Genomic DNA, 12,918 nt, shown 5'->3' with positions numbered 1-12,918 from the left:
AATGATAGAATAGAGAAGAGCCGACTAAGATGGTTTGGGCACATAAAGCGAATGAGCGACGAAAGAATGCCAAAAAAGGTGATGGAAATGCAAATCCAAGGAAGGAGAGGCCATGGACGACCACGATTGAGATGGAAGGATACCATCCAACGCAGCATTATAGAAAGAAACCTGAACTGGGACACAGTGTTGGAGGAGGAGTGGTGGAAAGACCGGAAAAAGTGGAGAGGAACCATATTTGCCCCTACCCGGCTACAGCTGGATAAAGGGAAATGATGATGATGATGATGATGATGATGATGATGATGATGATGATGATGATGATGATGATGATGATGTGAAGCCTTAGTTTTGATATTAAGTTCCCCAGGCGTGATATATATCATTCAAGCTTTATATCAAAAAGATCCATTTCAGTGTCAGACATGGATTATTTTTAAAATACAATGTGACACAATTACTTTTAGATGAACGTTTTAATTTTTCAAAGTGATTTTAGTATATGTATCTATTTTATTCAACCTTTTTTTTTTTGCTGTAATCATTATGCAACCACAGTGTCAACACCTGTAAATGTTCATCAATATGCTTTTTGTAATTGTTAAGAATCCTCAGACCAGTGTGTGTTTTAAGATTGAACAAGGCTGATGATGCCCAATAAATAGTGGGCGAAACATGTACCTTTAAAATTCTGGTAATTTCTATGTGTATTTGTCCACACAATAGCAGAATAAATTGTATTGATTAGGTGGTATTAAAATTACTCCTTGTGTAAACTTTGTGATTAGCTATTTTCAATACGGAATAATGATGAGATCAATGGTTTGTAATATCTTTAGAGCTGCCGACAGTGGGGTTCAAACCCACTATCTCCCAAATACAAACTCATAGCTTAACCGCACAGCCACTTGCTCAATATACTAGATACGTAATGCAGAGCAGAATATTACTCTAAACAGTATATCAATGCATCCTTCCTCTTATCCTGAAAGTAATGTAATCAAAATATTTATTATATTGGTGGCGATGATGATGATTATATTTTAAAGGGCCTAATGTCTAATTTGCTAGACTGTAAAATATGTAAGTAAAATATATATTCAACAAATACAATAATGTATAAATATTAAACTACAATTCAACAATTTATTTACTTTACCTTATATGTAACACATTGTATGGAAAAGAACCTAAGTCAGATTTTTCATTTTTTATATTTTTGTAGTTCTAAAATTGGCATAAGTTACTGATCATATAATGATATTTTATAAATTAAAGACCTAATTAAATTCAATACCTACATGCAGACTTTGGACAGTTGACTCTGAAGAAGTGATGGTTCCCCCACAATATTCGGTCACCGTGGTGAAGGGGTGTTCTTTCCGTGATGGCATAGCCATTGACGTACGAACGAGCACCATTCAATGGCTCCATGAACAAGCCTCCATCTTCAATAGTAATCACGCTGTGCTCTGGCTGAATGCCCAATCCAGACAGCTGTATATCCTGTTCCGAAGGAGCATCTCGTGCTCCAACCAGAGTACGTTCCTTTAAGTAAATTAATGTTCATTTAGTAGCAAGACTAGTAACTAGAGAGATGATGTGCAACAATCAATTGTAGTAGGACCATTAATGCTGAAGAAAGAAACACAAGCATAATTCAAAGAATAATATTTCTGAATCAAAGAAGAAAATTAGTACTGGTAACCTATACCATTCAAGTTGTTAGAGAGAGAGAGATATATAAGGAACGAGTGCAATACATGCGACATCTTTATACCCTTTTAACAACTTAGTCTTAAGTAAATAATAGGAAAGAATGAACAAGACACAAATAAAGTCATGTATATAAAGACAAAAATATGAACAGGGAAACACAACAGGATAAACTGTTGTATGTAAGCCATCCTACTCACAATCTAACACTTGTAAAACCTTCAATTATTATGTTTAATATATTTTAATTTTCTTTTATTAAATGATAAGTGTACTGTAAGTTTGTATAACCTCAAATACGTACTGTGAATACGTCTAACCACAAAATTTGTCTAGTCGAAAACTGTACAAAACTCTGCAATATTCATATATTTGACATAATCCACTATCATTCTGATACATAGGAAGGTTTCTGGAAACTTAATGTAATGATTTATTATCCAGATACATGTAGAAACATTAGGAATTTTGTAGACTTGTCCACATGTGTTTGTAAACTGTAATTGAACATTCAAGTGCGATCTACTCCAATCGAGAGGCCGGTTGATCGATTGCTCCTTGTATATTCAGATGTGTTCCATTTAGAGTGTTGCAAGAATATTTCCAGAAGTCAATATTTCTAGACTGTTTGTCGAACGGTATATATCTCGAGCTGAAAGGCCGTGAGGACACAGAGTGGGAGTTAGTGACAGTGTAGAGTGTGTGTTAGAGTGAGTGTTACAGTGAGCTGAGGAGTTGGTTGATATCTGAACTTGTCAGAACTGACTTGAGCGAGAGGGTAGCCAATCTTGCCTTGTGATGGTAAAGTAAATAATCAGTGTGAGGGTTTTGTTGATATCTGTACTTGACAGAATCAACAGTAAATTGCTTCAGTGTATTTCCATTAATACAGTAAAATACAAGTATAACAAAATTTTGGGGACCTCTGAAAGTAATTTTTTATACTGAAATAAGTCAATTCTTAAGAACTCGCCTAGTATTATATCCGTTAGTTATTGTTGTCTTTAGGGGCGGAACTACGAGGTCATCTGCCCTGTTATATCCATTGCAGGATTTACACAACTTCAAAATACCATTATGAGTTACAGTATTGACAGATGTTTTCAGAAAATCTATTTTTACAGTGTACCAGCAAGTCTATACATTGTTCCAGAACCACATTTTTTGAAAAAGTATGCGATTTTCTTCTGAACAGATCCAGACCCAAAAGCTTGTTCCAAATAGTCACCAACCACTGCATATGAATTTAAAACAGATTCTGGGACATCACTTCACGACACAAGAAAATCTTGAAGGCTACGTGCCATGTATGTTGCCTGCTGGAGAGTCAAACTCTGTCGATCACAATCATTTTGGGGGTTGTCTTCTTCTTCCTCCTCATCACATGGATCTCTATCATTCATAATGTCCTCCACAATTTCCTCACTGGTGATTTCTTTGTGGACTATTACATCACTATCTAGACTGATGTAGTCGGTAAGACTTACCGTAGATGGCACATCCAACATTGTACACAAACGCTTCCAATTCTCCTCGGTTTCCACATCATCCAACACTTCACTTTCTGCGTCGTCTTCTGTAAAAACCACTCCAGCTTTTCTAAAGCAGTTTGTGATGATGTCTGCATTCAGGGATTTCCATGCAGCATTAAACATTTGCATTGCTCCCAATATGTTGATGTTAATGTCTATTCGTGGCAACGCTGCACAGCATTCGACGGACCACACAAGCTCGGTAATGCCGCTTTACTTCATGAATTAACTTGATCCAGAGGCTGCAGAATTGAAGTTGTATTTGGAGGCAAAAATAAAACTTTTACATGCTCCAAATGGGGAGGCACACAATTATGAGAAGATTGTCCAATAATAGAAGAATTCTCCTCTTTTCGGCCTTCATCCGACATTCCAAGTCCAACAACCACTCTTTGAATAGCACAGATGTCATCCATGCCATAGAGTTGTGCCTGTATTCAAGGGCAGATGTTGCACCCCCTTGAAGCACCTTGGCTTCCCAAACTTCTCGATTATGAGAAGCTTCAGTTTGTCCGTCCCTGTGGAATTGGTGCACAAAAGAGCTGTGATAAGTTCTTTTGAACGTTTGTCCCCAAAACACTTATTTCCCTTGAAATCAAGGAGTTTGTTCGGCATTAGTTTATAAAATAACGTAGTTTCGTCTGCATTATAAATGTCTGCCGGCGAATATTCCTTCAAGGCATCTATCAGAGTCTCCATCTGCCATGAAGACGCAACTTCCTTCGAGGCATCGTTAGCTTCACCATTGATAATTTTGTGGGATATGCCATACCTCTCCCGGAACCTATGAAGCCAACCAGCATTACCCATAAACTCAGGTGACCCAAGTGAACGTGCAAAAGATCGCGCACGCTCACATAACAGTGGGCCATTTATTGGAATGTTTTTACTCCACATCTCCACAAACCACGTATAGACAGCTTGGTCCACCTCCTTGTAGTTGGCTGTCCTGATCTTCTTATGCTGTGGACCTAGGGTATCAGCATCAATGTTTTCCTCTGTTTAAAAAAGTAGAAAGTGTTGACGGGCTAATCCCATACTTCTTCGCTACTTCACCTTTCTTTCCGCCTTTCTCTACTTCCGCAAGTATTTTACATTTTTCACTCAACGAAAACTGCGGTCGCTTCTGCTTATCCACTTGCGATGATATGAACTTATTTATTTAATGAAATGCACATAAACTTTGCAAGTTTAATCATATAACCTTAACAGAAACATGTTGCTTTGCGAATTAAATACGAAGAAGAAACATGCAATGCATGATGTGACAAAACCGTCCCGTTCATTGGTGGATTACACACATCGCAATCCTACTCGGCCAATAGTGTGACGTCTTACATTGGTTGATGGGCGAAGCCTACTGGTTACACAAAGCGTAGCGTTCATTGGTGAAAGGCAAACTTGGCGCTCCTACTCAGCTAATAGAGTGATGTCTTACATTGGATGACGAGTGAAGCATATTGGATACACAAAAGCGATTGCCTTCTCAATCGCGCACGGTGCATATATGGAAAATGGTGATCATATCATCTGAATAACGAAATAATGTAACAAGAAAAATGTTGGTCATAGAAAAGTATGAATTTTAGTTTTAATTTGAGAAAATATGGTCAAATTGGTAAAGAAAAGAGCTCAATTTTAATTCGTTAAACTGAAACTATGAAATTCATAAAAATGAAATATTTTAACACACAACAAATAGGGAGAAAGGAAGGGACCAAAAAAAAATTCGTTATTCTGAAAATTTCGTTATACTGGTGTTCGTTACAGTGGAATTCTACTGTAGTGCTGTAGTGTTGTGTATAACTGTGTGTTGTTAAGGAACAGATTTAGCAGCAATAAAGTGGTTTTATAAAAGGAAGAGAACATATCTTGTGTGATATTTATTTACACCAAAATAAAATCGCATTGAGAATGATAAAACATAATTACAGGCCAGCACTGGAAAAGGTAGCAACAGAAAGAAGAGATAAGGACAAACAACAAAACACAGAAGGATACTCTCCACATCTTCACACACACTGTCATCTGCTCTCTCCTCAACACTTCCCAGTTCTTCTACATCCATTTCTCCTCAGTCCCAATGAGTTAATTTCCAATTCCAAGCTTCAACAGGAAAGTGGGCTTTGACACTCATCAAGGAGATGTCTTGACAGATTTTCAGTGTTAATGTGGGAAGTGTAGGATACATAGAAATATTACTGACTTAAGATCTGTCAAGATGGTCTCTCAACAAGGGTTGAAGCCTGCCATTCTGATGATCCTGGGAAGCAGAAATTAGCACACTGGTTGCTGAGAAGAGATGGATGCATGAGAACTGGCACTACTTAGGAGAGAGTCCACCAATTTAAAGATGGCAGTGTATGAAATTGTGGAGATAGTCATCGTCTTTTCATGATTGCATGTTTGTCCCCATCTGATCTTTCTGTTGCTCCCTCTTCTGATGATGATCCCTCATAGCTTTTTGTCCTATTAAGCATTTTTACTTATTTCCTATATTTCTATATACATGACTTCATTTCAAGTAAATGGCCATTAATATACTTTACTTAAAAATATTTGACTTCAATAACCACTGAATTGGAACCTATACTCTACCAGGTGCAATTCTATTGGTCTCTCTTCAGTGTTACATTTTCTTGAATGTTTATTCTTAATTTGTCTGCCTTACAATGTGGGTATTCTTGCTTTTCATCTAAAAAATATACTCTTACCAAGTTCTGTATGGACAAATGAAGTAACAGTATTTGAAATCTGATCCTAGTGAGAAAAAAAATTGGGAGCAATTTTGAAGCAGTATTGTGGTTCTATCCTGTTTTCTATAATTTTGTACAACATTATTTTCTTCAGATTAACTTATGAAAGAACTCAGTATGTGTTCTATTAGTTCATTAATTTTTTGTAACTGTTATTAACTCGGATTTACGAGATTTTTTTAATGCCCAAGTGTTGAAGAAGTACAGTAGAACCCCTATTTAACGTTTTTACACGGGCCTGATTTATTTAACCTTAAATGGGGGTTTACCTTAAATCGAGGTTTCAGTAAAATGCACACCTTTTCCAGAACTCTTTGCCTGTATTAACATAAATTGTACCATCATATATTATTTACACAGTGACAGCAATAAAACAAGGAGGTATCTACCCTACACACTGTATTGTATTTACAGTTTGTGCTTCATTTTGACAGATTTTTGTTGGTGAATGCAAAACCGCTTCGGTTTAAGGTTCTTGTAACATTATACATGATTTTCTATACAAGTCGGGAAAGATACCAAACTCGCACTAAAACACATTAAAATTGGTACGAAAACAGCAATCGGTTTGTTTAAACATTTTCGCGGATAATTTCCAAGCAGCAGCCTACTCTTTAGCATGTATTTTCTTCTAATTCCAATAGTCTGAACACGCATATTCAGTTTCATTCTAAAAAATTGTAATAGCAACACTCCAGAGGCTTGTGGCAAACATTTCTATTTTCTTACGTCAAACGGCGACACCTAACCTGGGTTTACCGCGCACCTATTACGGAAACATATTTCAAGCTCCATATAGAATAATGATAACATTTTCACTATAAATTTACATAGGAACAGCCTTTCTGAAATTTAACAAGACACAAAACTACATAACCTAACCTTTGAAATTAGTTATGCACACCGCTGTATCCTGAGAAGGAGAACTAACATATTCTTATTTTATTTCAGTACATAGTAACAAAATTAAGCAATAGTTTACTTCAGCCTTTATTTCTAAGGAGTTAACAACTGCTAGCATTGCTCTTAATGTGAAAACATGTTATTCCAATGTTTGTTTACACCAGTTGGAGTTGTGAGTTGTGAGCAGTCTCGCTCAAGATCGGCTCGCTCGCACGCAATGAGGAATTGATATGGAAAATGATCGCCTGCATTCAGTATGTTCAATATAAACACTGGAGTAAAGTGTACAAATATTGATAACGGGTAAAAACTAACACGCCCGAATTTGCCCATAATAACGGATGAATCAGTAAAAAAGTTCTCATTGTAACCGAAGGATATTGCAGTACGCTGAACTGCTGAGCAACATGTTAGGAACAGAGAATGACAGTGTCAAGGATATTTAAATACACAGTGGATAACTTAAGTCTCCAACAACGTAAAAATGTATTTCACACTACTAATCATACGCAGTATTTCATTCAAGAAATGAGATATCTAGTAAAGTGGAAGAGTGACGCTAACTATACTAATCTATTCTGAAAAAGTTACAAATAGGAACGAATGGCATCCACGCTCTATATTTGAAATGATCTCGATTTGGAACAAACACAGTGCATAACACAATGGCATTACACAACACAATCTTAACACACAATGACAGAAACATTTAAATGCAAATTAAGCTGTAGTGCCAAATTTCAGGACAGGAAGCATGCAGCAAACTTACTGTTTTCCTACCTTTAAATAATAGACTAGTAACTCGTTTAGCGAAGGATCTGCATTCAGATTCACCAAGTAATATTTATTCTTCTCCACTTTTATCCCTGAAGCTTGCACACTGATTCCCATCTTCTCCAGAGCTTGCTGACGTTCATGTTGTAGACGTTCTAAATTGAATATATTACAATCATTTTCCTCGCATCCATAAATAAATAAGAAGTCATCAAAAGGAGACGATAAAAATGTTTTGGGTATTAGTTTCTCTCTGTTAAACATCATGCTACCAAAAATAGATTTTCAGAGACAACAGGAGAGGAAATGGCTGGTAAGGAAGTGGGAAACCAGAGAAAAAATTATAAACTAAAATTCCCTACAAGTTAGGGAGGAAATTATTAAACAAAAGACCATGGTTAAGTACTAAACATTTAAATACAATTTGGGATAAGTGGATCAAAAGTATACAATAAGTAATTTTAAGGGTAACATCAGTACACAATATCATATAAAGTAAACTTTCAAAACCAATCTTACACCAAAAAGTAATTTGGTCACATTTTAGTATGCTCATATCCCCATCACACGCATACATCTTAAAATGATAACAAACCCACAATGAAAACAAACCACCTTCTTTGCAACAATTAAGAACTAAAATGTAAAGTGTTCTTTGGACACTCACCATGTTACTGCTCAATATGTTATGAACAAAGTAGGCCCTCGTCATACACCAAAATGGCAACATGATAATTAAGCATCGTATTGCCTCCTCTCACATGGATAACATCTTCACAACACATTCTCATGCTTCTGAAAAGGTGTCGCACATGAACTTGAGGCAGACGTCTCCTCTCTTCCAAAAGGGTGTCTTTAAGTACTTGCAGTGCTTGGACTGGTGGATTTCTCGCTCAGATGTGTTGCTCCAGGTCTTGTTTAAACAGATGCAAGTCAGAACTTCTGGATGGACACTCTGTTTGTTGCCTGTGGTGCTCTTGCAGCAATCCTAACAGTAGCATCATGCTTCCTAGCATTATCATACAAGTTGTCTCACACAAGGAATCACATCTGGCACTAAGATCTCGTCAATGCACTGTCAAGCAGCTAAGGATCCACTGTAAACAATCAGGAGATTGGTTTCTGTGTCAAGACATGCCTGCCCACCCCAAAGGAGATCCATAAGCAAAAGTACATTGTACAGCTGTCTGATGCGCTCACCATGTCACTTGCAGATATAACATGAATAGCACAGGACGTCAGTGTCTTAGCTACCAGTGCAGATGATTTCTAGCAAACTGTAATCCTGCCGTGTCTGTCTGTCTGTCTGTCCAGTACAGGTACTAGAGTGGGTCGTCAGGATCTTAAATTAGTCTCTTAAAAACCTGTTTCCAACCATTTATTCACTAACTCCTACTCCAGAAGCCTACTGTATGTATACCTCTAGAGCTCCTGCTATAACTCTGTGGTTTTGGAGAGCTTGTAGATGTACAAAGCAATCCTACCCTGGAGTTGTTTTCCTTTGACGGCCCATGCCGGGGAGCCTGGTAACATTTCCAGTCTCCTGGAAACTATTCCAAATGTACCAAATGGCATTCTGGCAATGTACCTCTGCAAATAGCCTTCTTGAGGCAGTATAAGTGCACAAGTGGCTTCAATTGATGACAACTGATTCCTCTGTTACCTACCACAGTCTGCATGATCACCCATGAGTTGAAAACACCACATTCCACACAGACTAACCTTCGCACACAACTTGATTGAGGCACTGGTACCTTTCAACTGACTATGACATCTCCTGAACATACAGAGGACAGTGGAGCCATCCGTTATGTAAACAGGACACATTATTGAAATGAATAGTCCAATTTCCACTCCACTGTACATTCGTACAATGCAGTTAGGAACATCTAAAGGTGTGACCAAATTTCTTTTTTTGAGCAGTATAGTATGGGGATAACTGCTTGATGATACACAAATGATACTAATTTTACCAGACATGTCACATGAATTTATTATTATAATAAGCTACTCAAACATAATAAAGATTAATACTGTACTGCTTTCATAGGAATTAAACTAGGAAAAGATACTATTTCTTTAACAATGTGGGGATAAAAACTTGTAACATCTTGCTTCTAGGAATTTGTAGGCACTAATTTCAAGTACTTTCTCCTGAATTTAATTGTGTGGAAGCCGTACTTAATTATAAGTTACTTGTATGATTATGAAATACAGTGAAACCTCATTTGTGCGTTCCTCATCAACATGTTTTCTCGCTTAGCATGTCGTAAATTCGAAGTCCCGGTTCTCATCGTATTAAATCTACCATAAATAAAAATACCTTGCTTGTCGTGTCACGAATTTTTGCATTACTGCTTAGTACGATCACATTTTTCCTAGCCCTGAAAATGTTATTTGTCATCCCTTATGAAAGGAATGTGATTACCAACTCACGTAAGAAAAAGCCTCGTTACAGTTGCATGATAATGGGAAAAGGCCTTGAATTCCTGAACTTCATAGGATAAGTTGCACCTCCGGGGGAACAAGCTGTTAGCCTCTTTTGCTTGATGGTTAGCAGCAAGATTGCTGAATAACACCGTGAGCCTGTTTGTGCTTGTATTTCTCATTCAATTCAGAAGTTAAAAATTGATTTTGTGTTGAGTGAAGAGTAGCAAATATTTGTCACCTGATAGTCTCCATCTGGATTAGGAACATAGGAACATAATCGTGTGAAGTTGACTAGCGTAGTGCATATTTGTCTTGTGACAGCCTAGTTGTGAAATCGGAAAAAGTCGTGAAATTCCTTACTAATGAGGACAAAATTTAAATCTATCAGAAAGTGGACTGGCACCCACATCTTTAAGCGTGCAAAGGTAGCGCGAATGTTGAAACTTGCACTTTTGAGTTGATTATTCGAGTTGGTCGAATCAAAGTTTTGTCTGTTTCAAAATGGTGGCCAAAGTCGCAGTCGCACATGGTCGAGTGTAACCTCCGATTATTGTCTAAGAATGTGACCAGAAAATAATGTTAATATTAACTCACTGCTCCAAAATATAAGGCTTCTACTAACATTTGTTCCAGAAAGAGTGTGATCTGCAATAATATTTTGATATTTTTGTTTGCCCATATGCAAATGTTTTCATATTTGTTCTCTCGTATTTTTCGCACCTTTTAATATTCTCCTCTCATCTTTAGAAGTGGCAGATATAGTTTTCATTGTACCCACGGACACCCGACGTAAAATGCCGTCATTTCAAAAAAGAAATAGTATCTAGTGTTTCCATATCCCTGTTGGATAGTCTTTATTTATATATTCAGGAGTACATTTTCTCGCTTAACACGTTCTCTTTCCTTGTTCCTTACAAAAACATCTTAACGAGGTTTTACTGTATTTACAGAGGTAAAATAGTATTTAAAATGCAATATTATAAACATGTACTACTCGTGCACTATCCTTGTTAACAACAAGTAGCACATCAAGCGATCCAGGTCTGCGTTACCTACCAAGTTCCAAGGTGCCACTTTTCCTCTTATGCTCATGTGATCATGGGGTCGTTTACCAGAAATCTAAATGAATACAATGGACTACAAGCAGCAATTATTATGAACACTGCTATATGTTCTTCAATAAACCTCAAATATTACAAAACCCACTCCATGTCTAGTAGACATACAAACATCAGTATGCTGCTATATCACTGTTATTGGAGAAAGAAACAAATTAATGCAGCTTACTGGTGTGCTGAAGAGAGGTTCCACGATTCTACTAACATTGTCATTTGCTGTTACCGTAGGCCTGCTGGTCATTAACGAGGACAGTTCACCTATAATATTACTGAAATATTAATGTTGCAAAATTATTGCAACATGAAAGCTCACCTGTTTTCTGGAGTTTCTCCTCCCACGTCTGGGACATTTCCTTCATCAACTTCTCACTCTCACTTAACTTCTCGTGCAGATCTACACGTTGCTGTGAAGTGAGCAAACTATGTCTGAGTAATGTCTCCTAGAAAAATACTTTAAGATAAAATTTTGTCTACAACACCACCAGCGGTGAACCTGGTATGCCACACACCAGAAATATACATCCAGTACACATCATATTTCATTTTAACAATTTATTATGCTAGATTTCATTCACATCCTTCTCTTGCTTTTATCAGCATGAATTAGTAACGTATTTTCTAAATGAAATTAAGCAAATCATTTTATAGTAACTTACAATCTAATCCAAATTCACATTAACCAGTTGAAGACAAATTTATTAGTTTTAAATTGGTCTATTAACAACATGAAATAATAGGCATGGATTCTTCAGGTTTTTGCCAAGTGAAATTCTATGCAGTTAGTCTCTTTCAAATTGTATAAATCCAAAAGAGTATAATAAATAAATTTAGTTAGGTTTTCCAAAAAAAATTCTTTCTTTCTTTCTTTCTTTCTTTCTTTCTGACTGATGACACACATGTACCCAATTCTCAAGTCTTATCTTTCAGCCTCCTAACACATTTTTACTGAATGTGTCCACACAATAATTTTGCACTTTCAGCATAGGAAAGAAGAGAAAGGAAGAGAAGGAATAGCGTGAAAATTTAAAGAAAGCCATAACTGGAAGATGTTGTGAAGCAACTAAATCTAATAACTAGGATTGATATTACGAGATTTGGAATATTGAAGTGAAATAAAAGAATTTTATGAAGAAATCTATTGGCAGAAAGAGACACCCCGGTGTAATGGCAAGAAGTTAAGGAAGAGAAGAGAATAAATTGTAGTGAGAATGGAAAACACCGAAGACTGAAGAAAATGGGAGGTGAGAGAACAAACTAACTAACAACTGTTCATTCAGAGAATATGAGATGATCTAAACAGGGAAACAGGGAACAGGGAATAACAGGAGGAGTGAAAATGTTGATGTCTAATCTGTGGAGGATTAACACAGATTTGTTCGGGACATCGACCTATAGAGATCTTTTGCCCCTACTTGCACCATGTGATATGAACATGTAATTGGAATTGTGGAAGTACAGTGTGTTGAATGTGAGGAAAGGAACGTTAAGGACGACACAAACACAATTAAAAACCCCTGACCCGGTCAGGAATTGAATCTGGGACCGTCTGGTAAAACTGACAATACTAGCAGAAATAAATTCGTAGGGGAGGAATATTTTCATGAGTTATTAAATGCAAGAGTACAAAATGATGAAACAAAGGAAAACTATATAATCAAAAGGAGACTGAAACACCCATTCCTATGGCAG

The 12,918-nt window shown here is 36.8% G+C and overlaps 1 protein-coding gene across 1 annotated transcript in view; it reads right to left on the bottom strand.

Annotated features, from left to right (window-relative positions):
* The window catches only part of Khc-73 (Kinesin heavy chain 73), a 471,364-nt gene that overhangs the window by 169,265 nt on the left and 289,181 nt on the right, over window positions 1–12,918 (bottom strand). Inside the window, exons 9-11 of the mRNA XM_067153111.2 lie at window positions 11,543–11,633; window positions 7,688–7,836; window positions 1,302–1,548 (exon numbers count right to left, since the gene is read on the bottom strand). Of these exons, the coding sequence (XP_067009212.2) occupies window positions 1,302–1,548; window positions 7,688–7,836; window positions 11,543–11,633 (487 nt within the window). The remainder of the gene's footprint in view (window positions 1–1,301; window positions 1,549–7,687; window positions 7,837–11,542; window positions 11,634–12,918) is intronic.

Source organism: Anabrus simplex, chromosome 8, assembly GCF_040414725.1.
Source record: "Anabrus simplex isolate iqAnaSimp1 chromosome 8, ASM4041472v1, whole genome shotgun sequence".
In the NCBI taxonomy this organism is placed as follows: domain Eukaryota; kingdom Metazoa; phylum Arthropoda; class Insecta; order Orthoptera; family Tettigoniidae; genus Anabrus; species Anabrus simplex.
The sequence above is the reverse complement of the archived record's forward strand: the minus strand, read 5'-3'. Positions and strand labels throughout refer to the sequence as shown.